Genomic DNA, 16,063 nt, shown 5'->3' on the forward strand with positions numbered 1-16,063 from the left:
TTAGTTAGTTTTGATTATTATCCACACTATTTTATTCTATACCGATTACAGAGAGAGACAAGTTATGTTAGTTCCGCAAGATCATTTTAACATATACAAATCTCTATAGCCGCAAGGCCCGTGACCACACCTCTCCATGCTTGCAATTTGCAAGTTTGATACTTTGCCAAAAAAAAAAGATCATTTAAAAGCACGTCGTTAGATTCGTTTGAAAGTTGTTACACAAAGTCATGCGCTCTACTCAACTAGATAATATTTGCTCTTCCAAAGAAATCCAATAAATTTTGCAATTTTTAGATAATTAATTGAATTACTGTTTTTGATAAAAGATTATAGACAAATATGAACAAACAAAACAAGTAGGGAACTAGGCTTTTATATTTTTGTTTACTATTTAACATTTAGACCCAAAAAAAAAAAAAAAAAGTAGGAAACTAGGAAAGAACCCAATCAGGGTTAGAAAAAAATCAGTAGATAGGGAGAGTAAATATTTACCACGTACGTAAAATATATCTGACTTTAATGTGGGCTTTTTCTAAAAATCGAAGATTATATATTTAGATTTGAGATCTGACCATCACAAGAGTTTACATCTCCTTCCTCAGATCTTCATCTCTCTCCACTTTCACGGTATCCCTTCATTCCCTTATTCTATTTCCTATTGTAAACTCGTGTGATTGATTCATTTGCGTTCGATTATTCTTGCTTCTCAGCTTCATATGTATGTATAAATCTCCTCCTCTATTCTCATCTGAAATCATTTTGATCGTCTCTGATCTCTTTGCTAATTTGACTTCCGACAATTGTTTTTTTTTTCCGTTGACCCTGTTGTTTAAAGGTTTGATCTTTCCCCTGTTCTGTCCGTATATATCGAATCTGCTGTTTGTATGTGCTGTCTTTTTTTTTTTTTTCTGGAAATGATCTTATCCGGATATGCATTGATTACGATCTAGATCCTTAAAGTTGAATCCTTTCTTGTGTTGGATCAGGATCCTCTGTTTTTTTTGCTCTGTTTAGAGAAGATGGGTGTTGAGTTTGTGAAGTCCGGTGGATTCGAGGTAGCTCCGGCTCCTTTCGAAGGAAAGCCCGAGACGAACGGGAAGGTAGTGGATAAGGTCGCCATCAAGAAAGCCGAAGAGAGTCCCAACAACAACAACAACAACAATGTGTTGATCTCCGATGTACCAAAAGACGCAGCGGAAGAGTGGCCCGCGGCGAAGCAGATCCGGTCCTTCTACTTCGTTAAGTACCGTCACTTCGACGACCCCAAGATCAAAGCCAAGCTTGATGTAGCTGATAAGGAGCTTGAGAAGCTTAGCAAGGCCAGGAGTGCTGTCTACGAACAGTTGAAAGCTAAGAGGGTAAAGTCTTCTTTTTTTTGTTGTTTGGAAACTCTGATGAATGGTCTGTAGAGTTGACTTTATTTTTGTAATGATGTATAGGCGGAGAGATCTGAGTTGTTTGACCTGTTGGACCCGTTGAAGACGGAGCGTCAAGGGTACAACACCAAGTTTGATGAGAAGAGAAAGGAGATGGAACCGTTGCAGCAAGCTCTGGGGAAGCTAAGGGGCAATGATGGTGGGAATGCTCGTGGGCCTGCTATATGCTCCTCCGAGGAAGAGCTGAACAATATGGTAACAATCTGTTACTTTTATTTTCTTCACCTTTGATGGATTCTCATTTGGTTTGTGTGGGGAAAATGTAGATATACAGCTACCAGTATAGGATTCAACATGAGAGCATTCCGTTAACCGAGGAGAAGCAGCTTCTCAAAGAGATCAGGCTGCTTGAAGGGACGAGGGATAAGGTCATTGCTAATGAGGCTGTGAGGGCCAAGATCAAAGAGTCTATGGGTCAGAAAGATGATATTCAAGGTCAAGTTAAGGTAATAAGAGAGCTCTTGGTTGGCTCTCTTTGCAGTTTTTGAGTCTGTAAAAATTAAAGAATCTATGCTTGGTTTGCAGTTAATGGGTGCTGGCTTGGACGGAGTGAAGAAAGAGAGGCAGGCGATTTCCGCGAGGATTAATCAGCTGAGTGAGAAGGTGAAAGCAGCTAAAGATGAGATTCAGGTGCTTGAGAATGAGCTGAAGACTGTGACTGAGAAGAGAGACAAAGCTTACTCAAACATCCGTGAGCTTAGGAAGCAAAGAGATGAGAATGTACAAAACACACATACTCTTGAGCATGTTTGTGGGATATTGAAAACACTCTTATGTACTTTTTGTTGATTCAGAACTCTGGATTCTACCAAGGACGTGTTGTGTTGAACAAAGCTAGAGACTTGGCTGCACAGAAGAACATAGAGGAGCTCGAGGCGCTCTCCAACGCAGAGGTTGAGAAGTTCATCTCCCTCTGGTGCAGCAAGAAGAATTTCAGAGAAGATTACGAGAAGAGACTCTTGCCATCGCTTGATGCTAGGCAGCTTAGCCGAGATGGAAGGATGAGGAACCCTGAAGAGAAGCCTCTGATTGCTCCTCCAGAGGCACCACCGCAAGCAAAGGCGGTGACCGAGGTTGTTCCTAAAGCCAAGGCAAAGCAACAGCAGCAGCAGCCAAAGGAGGAGCCAGTTTCTGCACCTAAACCAGATGCTCCTGCTGTTCAGAAGAAAGCTAAAGATGCGGCGAAAGTAAAGAACGTTGTTGTTGCTGATGAAGAGGAGGAGGATGAGGAAGTGTATGGTCTTGGAAAGCCGCAGGAGGAGAAGAAGGTGGATGAAGCGGCGCTGAGAGAGATGAGAAAGCAAGAGGAGATTGCTAAAGCCAAGCTTGCCATGGAAAGGAAAAAGAAGCAGGCGGAGAAAGCTGCTGCCAAAGCTGCTAAAAGAGCTCTAATGGAAGCTGAGAAGAAAGAGAAAAAGGTAAAATTATCAATGCTCTCTGCGTCCTCTCTTCTCCATTCTAATAATTCTCCATTTCCTTTGTGTGTTGCAGGAGAGAGAGAAGAAGGCCAAGAAGAGCGGAATAGAGGCTGTATCTGAGGAAGCTCCAGAAGCTTCTGAGGCTGAGAAGGAGGAGATTGAAGCACCAGTGGAGGAGAAACCACAGAAGGAGAAAGCTTTGAAGGAGAAACCAGTGAGGAACAGGATCCGCACTAGAGGAGGACCAGAAACACTCCCTAGAGCTATCCTCAAGCGTAAGAAGGCGACTAACTACTGGATTTATGCTGCTCCAGCTGCTCTTGTGGTGCTAATGCTTCTTGTCTTGGGTTACTACTACGTTCTCTAGATGGAAAACGTAATGATGATCAAGCGAGTCTGCGTTTGTTGTAGTTTGGGATCTTGTTTTTGAGGATGAGACTCTTTAAACTTATGCCTCCTTTTACATACAGAGTAGCTACTCCTCCCTTTTACAAGTACTTTTTTACATTTCACTTCTTTGTTCTTCTTTTTTCTCTTTTGTTGTTGAGGCTTTAACTTTCAAGTATGAAAACAGTTTTTGTTACATTACTTTTTATAGCTCTGATAGTGTTACAGATTATCCCAGAAGATATCATTTCTACATATAATTAAGTTAGTTATCATGACTAATGAGTCGAAACTGTGACTTGTGATTCATGAGATACGTGATCAACTTTTTTTAGTACACGCTTAACAGTTTGAGTTCTAAATGGATCAATGGTTATATGGGGACAACTCTAGAGTTTTCTACAAAAGAGTTATTAGTTGTTACCACCACACACATAAGGCGAATTGCAGAATCTACTTGGAAAAGTAGATCGATCCCTGATTGACTTATTCACCAAAAACCTCATCAATGAAAACCTTTGTCCCAACCGATGTGAGACTCTAGTAACCACTGATTTGTAGTTAAGCAATCCATATTTATTTATTTATCCTTTTGACTAATTTATAGTTTAACAGGCAAATGAAATAAGGTAGAGGTAGTTCTTTAGACAAAGCTTATTAGTCTCATACCAAATCTGGACAATACTGTAAACTGATGACGTTTGCTTGATCTTTGTGCTCCATCACATGGTAGAAAATGTTTGAGAGGGAACTTGGTGATTTGTGGGTCCGGGGAGAGAGAGAGAGAGAGAGACAATGCGTATCAGTGGTCACTGTGTCCTTTAATAACGCTTGGCCGAGTCGTAGCGTTCGAAACGTGTTTACATCATCGTGGGGGCTACACTTGCGATGATACAATGGCTAGTTGTTACGTGTTACTTGTAATGGCCTTGCCAACTTAGCTATCGTCTTTAAATGCTTTGGTCTCGTTCACAGTACGTTGGTTCTGTCTAGATAACAGATTTAATGTAAACTAACTTTTGCTTTTTGCAATTATCAAATTAAGATTGCGAACTTATTGTGAAGCTAAGAAATCTGCTAGTTTCAATTATTTGTTAATTATCCGTAAGACAGTTTTCGTGTAATGAAATGATTTAGCCTCGTTAAATTTATGTACATGCGTTCAAAACGCACTGAACGCTCTGAATCCATTGACTAATCTAAGATAAGATGCACAATCAGTGTAGGTCCATAGTTTATAGGTTTCTACTGCCGACAGAGAGAAAAAATAAGCAAATTCAATTTTGTAAAGTAATGACCACTGAAAATACTACAAAAGATACAATAATGAAAATTCAGAAAGACTTGTAATTAAATTGTCAAAGTCATCAGACAAAAATAAGTGGAAAAATAAAAACAACTTTCCTGCATTGATGACATTGATATAAAGAAAAGAGAAAAGTCCTTATGCCTTTTCTCATACGTGGGCTTTGGTAGGTAAATGAATTAAACTGCAATTAGCCTTTAATGCCATTGTTAGAGCTAGGCCTGGGCATTTCGGATATCGGTTCGGTTCGGTTCAGGTATTTCGGGTTTCGGATAGTTCGGATAGGGGCTAGAGGATCCATTTAGTACTTGACCTATTTTCGGTTCGGTTCGGTTCGGATAGTTTCGGGTTCGGTTCGGTTCGGATAGTAAATGTAGGAACCGGAAAATATCCGGAAAAAGTTCGGTTCTCATTTGGATCCGGTTCGGGTTCGGATAGTTCGGGTAGTTCGGATAATTTGGATAAAATATCGGTTATTTAGGGTAAAATATCAAATAATTAAGATGATTTACATAAAAAAATTGGATATTTTGGATTACTTTGGATATTTCGGATAAAACTATCCGGATACTTTCGGGTAGTTTGGATACTTTATAATAATTTAGTTATCATCAAGGATTTTCAGATACTTTTAATAGAATTTTAAATTTAAAATATATATTTAATGATGTTATATGTATATATAATTAATATTTTTATATATTCGGGTACCCGTTCGGTTCTCGGTTCGGTTCCGGTTCGGTTCGGTTATTTCGGATATAAAAATATAGGAACCGTTCAGGTATTTGAGAGTATTGGTCCGGTTTCGATTTCGGGTATTTCAGTTCGGTTCCGGTTCGGTTCTTCGGTTCCGGTTATTTTGCCCAGGCCTAGTTAGAGCATTGAACTATATAAAGCTTGGTATGATCCAACTTAAGATCTATCCATGCAACTCTAAATATTTAGTAGGATACTTTGTTTATGTCCAAAAAAACCAACCGGAGCTAGAGATAAATCACCTTTACCTAACCTTATAAGCTCAGTGTCACATGTAAACGTGATGAGTATTAATCACAGAATTAAATACTTTTAAACAGAGTTATAATGTATTAGCACAATAGTGTGACTCTTATTTATTATAACAAAACAACAATCCAAGTTATCCAACTATACTCAATAATACATAATTACGATGGAATCCGGAAAACAATTAACAAAAATAAAAAAGTAGAGAGACTCGAAATGAAACTAGCCTCCAAGTGTTCTTAAGCAGACATAAACATGGCTATAACCAGACTTAAAACTGTAGTTACCGACATAACGGCCATACCATTCGCAGAGGCCTTTTCCTCGCCTGGAGCTTCCGACGGCGAAGTGATATTACCGGAGGCTGACGGACCCATCGCCGAACCTGACGGAGCATCTCCGGAGGGACCCATTGCCGAGCCCGACGGAGCATCTCCGGAAGGACCCATCGCCGAGCCCGACGGGGCATCTCCCGAGGGACCCATCTCCGACGGCGAGTATGCTGACGGAGAATCTGACGGCGAATAAGAAACAGAGGAAGGAGATGCTGCGGGAGACGAAGATGGAGAAACCGCGGAAGAAGATTTTGGTGCCATTGATCCTGACGGTGAAGAACCCGGTGCATACGACGGAGGAGCTGGCGGAGAAGTCACCGGAGAAGAGGACGGAGAAACATGGGAATATGATTTAGGCGACATTGATCCCGGCGGAGAAGCCATCGGGGTTGAGGACGGAGAAACAGGGGAAGATGATTTAGGTGACATTGATCCCGGCGGTGAAGATCCCGGAGCAGAAGACGGAGAAGATGATTTAGGTGGCGCTGGCGGAGAAGTCACCGGAGCAGATGACGGAGAAACAGGGGAATATGATTTAGGTGACATTGATCCCGGCGGAGAAGTCATCGGAGCAGAGGACGGAGAACCAGGGGAAGAGGATTTAGGTGGCATAGGTGCGGGTGGAGAAGTCGCCGGAGACATATGAGAGGAAGATTTAGGTGCCATTGAACCAGGTGGAGAAGTTGCCGGAGATTTAGCGGAGGATGATTTAGGTGGCATTGAACCCGGCGGAGAATTCACCGGAGCAGACGACGGTGAAACAGGGGAAGAAGATTTAGGTGGCATTGATCCCGGCGGAGAAGTCACCGGAGCAGAAGACGGAGAAACAGAGGAAGAAGATTTAGGTGGCATAAGTGCCGGTGGAGAAGTCGCCGGAGAAACAGGGGATGAAGATGATTTAGGTGCCATTGAACCCGTTGGAGAAGTCACCGGAGAAGAAGACGGAGAAACAGGGGAAGTCGATTTAGGTGGCATATGTGCCGGTGGAGAAGTCGCCGGAGAAACATGGGAAGAAGACTTAGGTGGCATTGATCCCGGTGGAGAAGTCACCGGAGCAGAAGACGGAGAAACAGGGGAAGTCGATTTAGGTGGCATATGTGCGGGTGGAGAAGTGGCCGGAGAAACATGGGAAGAAGACTTAGGTGGCATTGATCCCGGTGGAGAAGTCACCGGAGCAGAAGACGGAGTAACAGGGGAAGAGGATTTAGGTGGTGTGTGTGCGGGTGGAGAAGTGGCCGGAGAAACATGGGAAGAAGACGTAGGTGGCATTGATCCCGGAGGAGAATTTCCCGGAGCTGCGGCTTGAGGAGGAGAGGGAGTTCTAACAGACAAGACAACGACAGTAAGCTTTTGTCCCTTCTTACAGTTATCTTCATTGCCACTGATGAAGTAAAACGGACCAGAACGTTCAAGCGAGATCTCTGAAGCTCCGTCGTCAACTTTCTTGATCGGATTCTTGGTATTACACCCGTCGTAATCAGCCTTGTTCACCTCTAGCACCGAGTCCATTCCCTTAGCATAGCTGAAATCTGCAAGAACCCAAACCGAGTCTCAGACAAAACAAAACAAAAAACACTAAAAAGTAATCACATGACTAATAAGAAAAGATAGGCTATTTGTACATACATAGTGTGTCGTGTACTAGGAACCGGCTCTTTCCAGCCCAAGATCCGTAATTTTCCGGCGGATTTGGAACCCACGCGCCGCTCCCTCCGACTTCAAACCTCCTTGCATCGGTAAAGAACGTAGAGAAAGAGAGGAGTACCGTGAAGAGGAAGAAACAAAGGCTATTGGTTCTTAGAAACGCCATGGCTTCTAAAAGCTGGGAGATTATGAGATAAATGGGTTTGTGTGACTATGATGAATATATAGCAATGAAAGGTTGTTAAAGATGAAATAAGAAAAATGGGAATAGGGCTAAAGGAAAGTGAACGTTTTGTCTTTATGATAAGGAGAAGATGTCGACTACTACGTGTTTAAAATTGAATGTCGTATCAATTTGCTTCTTCATTAATACAAAAGAGTTTTCTCTCTGTATCTACCGACGTTTTGAAATTTTATTATATCATCGAAAAATAGAAAAGTGGTACGAGTATAGTGCGCGTTAAAGAGCGCTATAGAACTGTGGCGAGAATCGGATTCAACACTAAATCTCAGTAACTTAATACTAGTATAAGAATACTAAAAAGTCTTAAATCTGCATCTGGTTCCATTTTTTTTTTGGGTTGACGAGACATGATTAGTGTTGATCTCAAAGATGACAAAAATGGCGGCTATGTTTTTTAGCAAAGAGAGGAACCATAAACATGAACATACACATATCTACTTCTTTACACGGTAATTACAACAGTAGTGCTCCATCTGTTGCTGATATAGTTACCATCACTAGTTCTCGTTGCTTCTTGTACAATGCAAGAGACACCATTGGAATCCTTAGGAATATTATAGTATTTTTTTTTTAAATAGTTAAAAATTCTAATCAAATTAGTATGTCTAATGGTGTTATCCAATTTGAAATATTTAAAAAAAAAAATTAATAAATTTTAAAACTTGTGAAATTAAAATAAATATTTTTGCATGATTAACTATTATTAAGAAAAAAAAATTAAAACATGTCAAATTTAAATATTTATTTTTGCATGATTAACTTTCATTAAGAAAAGAAAACATGTAAAAATAAGATATTTATTTTTGCATGAGTAACTATCATTAAGAAGTAAAATAAGATATCCCAACCCTAAATTGCGAGGAAAACAACATGAAACCTAGCGTAAATCCATAAATCAACAAGAGGACCCTTCGATTTACCTTCGATTGCGTTGAGAACCCTTCGATTATCCTCTTTACCATCGAGAACCCTTCGATTAATGTTCTTCACTTTCGAGAGCAAAATCGCCTTATCGCCTCCTCTGAATTTTTTGTTCTACATAATTTGTTTACTAATGTCCCATTTTTAAAAATATTTTAGGTCAAAAAATTACTTATCACATAAAAACCTAACGTTTAGGCCGAAAAATCTTATGCCTACTATTTGGTTACAATGAAACTATGTCAGCTCGGTTTTATATCATGATTTAGCAATTTAAAAGTTAATTATGGTTATAAGAAGTTTACGTTCACGTGTCAATCCTATCTATCATCGATATTTTTATAATTTTTGTATCATTTTGGTTATTTGCTTGATATAAATATTAATTTTTTGAGTTTATTCTCATTTCTTTCTTTTATTTTGGCCTGAAATTTAGAAAATATTTAAGATTCAAAATTATTAAAGAGATACATACTTAGGTTAAGATTTGTGTCTTGTGCAGAATAAATATTTTATATTTATTACTTATTTTATATTTTTGTGCATATTATGAAATAATAAAATAATAATTATATATTAAATGACTAAGAAATCAGTTACTATTATGTAATAAATTAGCTTGCAATCAAATGACCGCTCTTGTATATTCGCAGTCATTTTAGAATAAATAAATCAAAACAATCAATCTTATCTATCGTATATGATATATAATTAAATTTAAAGGATATGAAATATATATATATATATATATGTATTAACATAAACACCTATTAAAATAAAATTATTTGTTTATATGATTTTATTATCATTGTATCTTATTATAAAAAAAATTTAAACATTGATCACAAAAGTTTATGTGAGACTTTTAATAGTTTTAGTAATTTATACTCATTTTGAAAAAATCAAAATACAACATATACAAAAAAATCTAAATTTTTAATATATGATTAATGTAACTGTGTAATTTATTTTAATAATAAAGAATTAAACAAAAATTATAGAAAATATACAAATTATTAGCAAATCTTCATTATTTAAAATCATTAATTATTATATATATCATAATCACATTAGGTACTTCCGTAAGTTTTATTTAAAGAAATAATATATAATAAATTTCAATTTGATAAATAAATGGTCCATAATGGACATACTCTATAATATAACATTCTCTAGCAATTTAATTTTAGACTAAAAAAATTATCAATTGATTTTCAAGCCGCCACGTAAACAAATTATCATTCCAGTTACGTGACAATTCAGTATGACACTTTTTTAATTAGTACAAACTACAGGTTCTAAACTTTTTAAATGTTTATCTATTAATATATAGGAGATGTTAAACCATTGATCATTAATTTTTAACATAATAATTTTAATAGTATTAGTAATTTTGTCGTTTCTAAAAATTCAAAATATAACATATACGAAAAAATCTATATTTTAATTTCATAGCTAATTTGATTGTTTAATTTATTTTAATAATATAAAATTAAACAAAAACAATGGATGGGATATAAATTGTTATCAAATCTTTATTATTAGAATCATTAATTGTCATATATACATTAGTCATATTTGGTAATTCCGTAGCTTTTATTTAAGGAAAGAAAAGAAAATAGTAATTATACACTTTAATTAATTTTATGATTAGTTTAATGAAAATATAATATATACTTAATTGGAACAACATATTTTCTAAAGATTCTGAATTTCATTCGGGTGATGACACGTGGCTACACTTAAAGGTTGTAATGTTTCTCAATTAATATATAAGAATTCCTCTAAAATTATCACATCAATCTATTATTTCTTAATGACTGAAAACATGGATACAAAACAAATTATATAGAAAATTGGACATATGCCTAAGTAATAAAGTGTCATTAAAATAAATAAATAAATAAAGTGTCATTTTTCACATTCAAAGCTTCTCCAAAAATAAATACACATTGTATAAAGCCGTATTAATGGATACACTATTAATTAACTAGTGGTTTTGAAATGATTTATTATTGGGTTCACCAAAAGATAAAATTGCGTTATTTCATATTCGATATCTTTTAAAAAAAGAAATAAAATATTATCAAATTATATTATGTTTTTAAAATTAAAAAGTAAAAAGAAATAAATTAAAAAATTGTAATAATTACAAAAAAAAATATTTTTAACGTTGTCAGCAAAACACTAAACACCCTAAACCATTGGGTAAACTCTAAACCCTTGAATAAATCATAAATTCTAAATCAAAATCAGCAAACACTAAAACATTCAAGGGTTTAGAGTTTAGGATTTAGGGTTTAAAGTTTAGGGTTTTAGTATTTAATGTTTTTTATTTAGAGTTTATGATTTATCTAAGAGTTTAGGGTTTACCCAAGGGTTTAGGGTTTAGGGTTTAGGGTTTAGAGTTTAGGGTTTAGGATTTAGGGTTTATCCAAGAGTTTATGGATTAGGATTTAGGGTTTAGTGTTTTGCCGACGACATTAAAAAAATTTATTTTTTTAATTATTTTTCTGTAACTACTATTTTTTTTACTTTTTTTTATTTTAAAAACATAATATAAGTTGACAATATTTTGTTTTTAAAAAAAAAAAAAATTTGAATTTAAAATAATGAAATCCTATTGGTTGGTGAACCTAAAGATTCTATCTTGGCGTAAACCCAAGAATAACAGCTTTTAAATATGTTCATAGACAAATATATAATATAAACATGTCTAAAAATAAGAATACCAAATTAATGATTAATAAAATATCAGATTTTCTTACTTTGTGTTAAAGATTTACAATAAATGAATCCAAAAGGTAATACAATCTACATAAAATTTAACAGAAAAAGTCTACCTAAAATACATTAGCATCTCAAATACGTTTTAAATGTCCAAATCTCTGTACTTGTCCACGTATTTAAGTTGGAGATTATATACTCAATTTGTGTAACATATTAGTGTAATTCATTACATTAACAGTATCTTGTACATATAATTTCGATTTCTTTTCTTTTGCGGAAAACAATTTACCTATAGTTGATTTTAAAAGTTCATTTCCAAAATGATACGTGTCACATAACTACATAATATAGAGATAATAGCTAGAAAACGTGTTACAACAAAAAAGTAACTTTTAATTCCTTTTACTATTTTCCCTCATCATGCCAGCATTATATAGGTTCTTATAAATAAGAAGAAAAGACGAGACCATCTTTTCATAACTTTTAAATTCTTCAGAACGAAAATTGATTGAGAGAAAGAAAAATGGTGAGACCACGACTGCTTGTAGTGTCGATGTCGCTTCCGGTTACTGCAAAGAGGACCGGAGAAGAAACTTGGTCTTTCACCATGAGTCCTGGTGGTCTAGTTAGTGCTCTTCTAGGTAAGAAGATAGTCTACAACTTTAACAATGTAGCAATGAATGAATTAAATAAGCACAATAAACCGATTTTTATATATATTACATTAATTTGTGGTGATATATCTCTTAAAGGTTTGAAAGAGTTTGAGACCAAATGGATTGGCTGGCCTGGAGTCGATGTTCATGATGCGGTTGGAAAAAAGGCACTCTCCATTGCTCTAGCCGAAAAGGTAAACGTATAGATTTTGAACTCTCATATATATTATTGTAAAATGAAAAAAGGCAAAAAATAATCAAGACCTTATTCATGTCTTATTTTGTTTATTAAAGCCTTATACATGTCTTAGTTGATTTTTAAAACGCTTGACTTTGATTTGTAGGGGTGTATCCCGGTGTTTCTGGAGGAAGTTTGTGATCAATACTATAATGGCTATTGCAACAATATTCTGTGGCCGATTTTTCACTACTTGGGAACCCCACCAGAATATCGTAACGATGTAATCATAACATACCAGTCACAGTATGATGCATACAAGAAAGCAAATCGTATTTTCTTTGATGTGGTAAACGAGCATTATCAAGAAGGAGATGTGGTTTGGTGCCATGATTACCATGTTATGCTTCTTCCTCAATATCTAAAAGAATACAACAGTAAGATGAAAGTTGGATGGTTTCTCCATACGCCATTCCCTTCCTCCGAGATGTACAAAACCTTGCCCTCAAGATCAGAACTGCTTCGTTCTGTTCTTACTGCTGATTTAGTCGGGTAAATGTTTTTTACCTTTTTAACAGTGTAGTAACTATTTTGAATTTGAAAGTAAACTTACCTCTTACTCTTTTTTATTTCTCTGCCTTTTTTGTTTCTAGTTTCCATACGTATGATTTTGCAAGACATTTCGTGAATGCATGCATGTGTATTCTTGGAACCGAAGCAACATCTGAAGGAGTTGTGGATCAGGGCAAACTCACTCGTGTAGCTGTTGTAAGGATCCATCTTGAAAATCTCTTAAGATTGATGATTTAGTCATCTCCTAATGAAATGTTAATTTTGGTTTGCTTTCTTTTTTTCTATTTGGATATATTAGTTTCCCATTGGGATAGAACCTGAGAGGTTCATAAACACAAGTAAACTCTCTGAGGTCACAGAATACATGAAGAAGTTTAAATCAGATTTTGGGGGCAGAAAGGTAGATTTATACTTTTATATATGATGCTTGAAACATAAAAGGGAAAATGATTTGACATATATAATTATGTTTGTTGACAGTTGATACTAGGTGTTGATCGTCTCGACACGATCAAAGGGATACCACATAAGTATCAGGCATTTGAGAAGTTTCTTGAGGAAAATGAAGATTGGCGTGGTAAAGTTTTGTTACTTCAGATTGCAGTGCCAACAAGGAATGGTATTGGTGAATGTAAGTTTTTTATATCTCTTTTATTTCTTTAGCTGATATGCATCGATCAATTCATAGGATTGTGTTTATGTTCTATAACAGATCAAAAGATCAAAGACCAATGTCATGGACTTGTTGGACGTATTAATGGTCGTTTTGGTTCTATCTCTTCCGTTCCAATAATCCACCTGGTTTGTTATTTTCTCTCTTTTATCCTCATCACAAGTCATATCTTATAGTTTCTGATACATATTTCATCTTTCTGTGTTAGGATTGTTCTATTCACTTTCATCAACTGTGCGCACTTTACGCCATCACAGGTAATTCTCATATTACATTTGATGATTTAGTCACATATATTATAAAACGGTTATATAATGTTAAAGATTAGTGTCGATGTATATTCCTAACAAATGAGTTTATTTTCATCTTTGTTTCTTCAGATGTATTACTTGTAACATCTTTGAGAGATGGAATGAACCTTGTGAGTTCTGAGTTTGTTGCCTGCCAAAAAGGGGAAAAAGGAGTTCTCGTTCTAAGCGAGGTAACCTAACTTTGATAGGTCTGATGTTAAGTATATGAATTGTATTTTCTTTCTCTGGTCTGAAATATATTTATGAATCTAATAACCAACAGTTATCATTCAAAAGTAATATATTTTTGTATTGAGTTTCACAGTTTGCAGGTGCTGGTCAGTCACTTGGTGCTGGAGCTCTTCTTGTGAATCCTTGGAACGTTAAAGAAGTTTCTAATGCCATTGGAGAAGCTCTAAGCATGTCACGTGAAGAAAAGGAGAAAAAACATCAAATCAATTTTCAGTATGTGAAAACACACTCTACTCAACAGTGGGCAGATGATTTCATGAAGTATGTGACAAATCACAACATTCATTCTCTTTAAATCTCATCTCAACTATTGTTCTTATAGACAAGTCTTACAATTTTTTTTTTATTTGGTTAGTAAACTAAATGAGGTTACAAGTAAAGCGGAGCAAGAAACTGGAAAAGCCCCACATGAACTTCCACAACATGATGTGGTTCAACAATATTCAAAGTCTAAGAATAGGCTGCTAATTCTTGTAAGTGTTATATGTATCAAGATGGTCTTGTACATTGCATATTATTTTGGTCACTTATCTTTATAACTGTATAAAATGTTCAGGGCTTTTATGGAACACTCACTAAGCCAAACAAAAACCAAGAGAGAAGAGACGAAGGAATGAATCTTGAACTTCACCCACAGCTAAAAGAAAGACTAAAAGCATTATGCAGTGATCCAAAAACAACAGTAGTTGTCCTGAGTAGAAGTGAAAAAAGCGTATTGGATCAAGTAAATGTTTTCTCTCGTCTTTATTAAATTTACTTACTTGCTTTCTCATTGTGGACTTACTTAGTATCTTGAAAACAGAACTTTGGAGAGCATGATATGTGGTTAGCCGCGGAAAATGGAATGTTTCTAAGGCATACAGCTGGGGAGTGGGTGACGAAAATGCCAGAAAACATGAACTTGAAATGGATTGATGGTGTCAAGGTTAGTAAATAAAATATATTTTTAGAATTAAAGTTTGATACCCTCATCCATGTTTTAATTCTTTTGTGGTTGCTTTTGTCTACAGCAAGTATTCAAGTACTTCACTGAAAGAACACCAGGATCCTACTTCCAAGCAAGCGAGACTTCGGTTGTATGGAATTACCACTATGCAGGTGATTTACTTTATACGTATATGTTTTTTTTTTTTAACTTCTACTAAGAATAACTACTGAAGACAACTACTTGATCTTTATTTATTTGTAGATGCTGAATTTGGGAGAGCTCAAGCAAAAGATATGTTGCAACACTTGTGGGCTGGACCAACCTCTAATGCATCAGTGGATGTTGTCCAAGGACGCTACTCTGTTGAAGTCCATTCGGTTGGTGTAACAAAGGTAACTAATGCTATTGTTTTCATTTGTTTCTACATCATCAATTACCAAAATATTCTAATTATTCTTTGATCTATCACATGTTGTCTCTTCTCTGTTATCTTAGGGAAGTGCAATGGAGCGTATCCTCGGAGAAATAGTACTACAGAATAAGTCGATAACTACACCAATTGATTATGTCTTATGCATTGGTAATTTCTTGGGGAAGGTAAGCTTCTTATGTAACCAAATGTTGATTATACAATTACATATCCATGGATTTTGATACAAGGGTTGATATATGTTACAGGATGAAGATGTTTACACCTTCTTCGAGCCCGAGTTAACCAAGAAAACCATGTCTTCTCCTTATTATGGCAGTGGCCCCCTCAAGAAGGTGTCATCGACCCTTGTTGACGTAAAGGGAGACAACTACTTCTCTGTGGCTGTTGGGAACACGCACACAAAGGCTAGCTATTTCCTTGACTCATCTGATGATGTTGTGCAGTTGATCCACAAGCTTTGCACACACAATAATCCTTGACTCATCATCATATGGTGCCCTGATGATCCTCTTAGAATTTTCTTTTGGCTAAATGGCACTATTAAAGACTTTTATTTGCTATTTTTTACCTTTGCAAAACTCATTATTGTTCTCTGCTTTTCAGTTTCTCACATTGTCTCTTTGACTCTTACTATTTATCTCTTTGTCTTTT

General features: G+C 35.8%; 3 protein-coding genes across 7 annotated transcripts; 2 read left to right on the top strand and 1 right to left on the bottom strand.

Annotated features, from left to right (window-relative positions):
* The first annotated feature begins 411 nt into the window (after positions 1-411).
* Positions 412-3,445, top strand: LOC106409714 (proton pump-interactor 1). Of its 4 annotated transcripts, XM_013850287.3 has the most exons (8): positions 412-630; positions 990-1,361; positions 1,443-1,634; positions 1,706-1,885; positions 1,965-2,159; positions 2,234-2,857; positions 2,931-3,032; positions 3,063-3,445. In XM_013850287.3, exons 2-8 carry the CDS (start codon positions 1,023-1,025, stop codon positions 3,222-3,224), a joined length of 1,794 nt encoding a protein of 597 aa, XP_013705741.1. In that variant the 5' UTR covers positions 412-630; positions 990-1,022; the 3' UTR covers positions 3,225-3,445. The 4 variants fall into 4 exon arrangements, with proteins under 4 accessions (XP_013705741.1, XP_013705740.1, XP_022561344.1 ...); XM_013850286.3 differs by having other exon boundaries at positions 2,931-3,445; XM_022705623.2 differs by having other exon boundaries at positions 587-721; positions 2,931-3,445.
* Positions 3,446-5,636: 2,191 nt separating this feature from the next.
* LOC106409715 (early nodulin-like protein 2) lies at positions 5,637-7,919 on the bottom strand. 2 transcript variants are annotated; one of them, XM_013850289.3, is made up of 3 exons: positions 7,517-7,874; positions 6,280-7,419; positions 5,637-6,213 (listed from the first exon to the last, which is right to left on the bottom strand). In XM_013850289.3, the coding sequence occupies exons 1-3, from the start codon at positions 7,698-7,700 to the stop codon at positions 5,795-5,797; spliced, it is 1,743 nt and encodes a 580-aa protein (XP_013705743.1). In that variant the 5' UTR covers positions 7,701-7,874; the 3' UTR covers positions 5,637-5,794. The 2 variants fall into 2 exon arrangements, with proteins under 2 accessions (XP_013705743.1, XP_013705742.1); XM_013850288.3 differs by having other exon boundaries at positions 5,637-7,419; positions 7,517-7,919.
* A 3,643-nt stretch (positions 7,920-11,562) lies between these two features.
* LOC106409713 (probable alpha,alpha-trehalose-phosphate synthase [UDP-forming] 4) lies at positions 11,563-16,042 on the top strand. The gene is made up of 17 exons (XM_013850285.3): positions 11,563-12,070; positions 12,182-12,279; positions 12,430-12,815; positions 12,917-13,031; positions 13,135-13,236; positions 13,317-13,467; positions 13,549-13,637; positions 13,718-13,766; positions 13,890-13,990; positions 14,125-14,312; positions 14,407-14,524; positions 14,608-14,775; positions 14,854-14,976; positions 15,062-15,149; positions 15,241-15,371; positions 15,475-15,576; positions 15,658-16,042. Exons 1-17 carry the CDS (start codon positions 11,953-11,955, stop codon positions 15,889-15,891), a joined length of 2,361 nt encoding a protein of 786 aa, XP_013705739.1. The 5' UTR covers positions 11,563-11,952; the 3' UTR covers positions 15,892-16,042.
* The last annotated feature ends 21 nt before the right edge of the window (positions 16,043-16,063 follow it).

The sequence above is a fragment of the Brassica napus genome, chromosome C7 (genome assembly GCF_020379485.1).
Source record: "Brassica napus cultivar Da-Ae chromosome C7, Da-Ae, whole genome shotgun sequence".
NCBI lineage: Eukaryota > Viridiplantae > Streptophyta > Magnoliopsida > Brassicales > Brassicaceae > Brassica > Brassica napus.

Bases quoted from the DNA above. Each gene is read 5' to 3' on its own strand.
- LOC106409714 (XM_013850286.3), top strand. From the start codon at position 1,023: ATGGGTGTTGAGTTTGTGAAGTCCGGTGGATTCGAGGTAGCTCCGGCT. The intron at 1,886-1,964 runs GTAATAAGAGAG...CTTGGTTTGCAG, and splicing joins ATATTCAAGGTCAAGTTAAG to TTAATGGGTGCTGGCTTGGA. The intron at 2,858-2,930 runs GTAAAATTATCA...TGTGTGTTGCAG, and splicing joins CTGAGAAGAAAGAGAAAAAG to GAGAGAGAGAAGAAGGCCAA.
- LOC106409715 (XM_013850288.3), bottom strand. From the start codon at position 7,700: ATGGCGTTTCTAAGAACCAATAGCCTTTGTTTCTTCCTCTTCACGGTA. The intron at 7,420-7,516 runs GTATGTACAAAT...GGGTTCTTGCAG, and splicing joins CCTAGTACACGACACACTAT to ATTTCAGCTATGCTAAGGGA.
- LOC106409713 (XM_013850285.3), top strand. From the start codon at position 11,953: ATGGTGAGACCACGACTGCTTGTAGTGTCGATGTCGCTTCCGGTTACT. The intron at 12,071-12,181 runs GTAAGAAGATAG...TATCTCTTAAAG, and splicing joins TCTAGTTAGTGCTCTTCTAG to GTTTGAAAGAGTTTGAGACC. The intron at 15,577-15,657 runs GTAAGCTTCTTA...TATATGTTACAG, and splicing joins TTGGTAATTTCTTGGGGAAG to GATGAAGATGTTTACACCTT.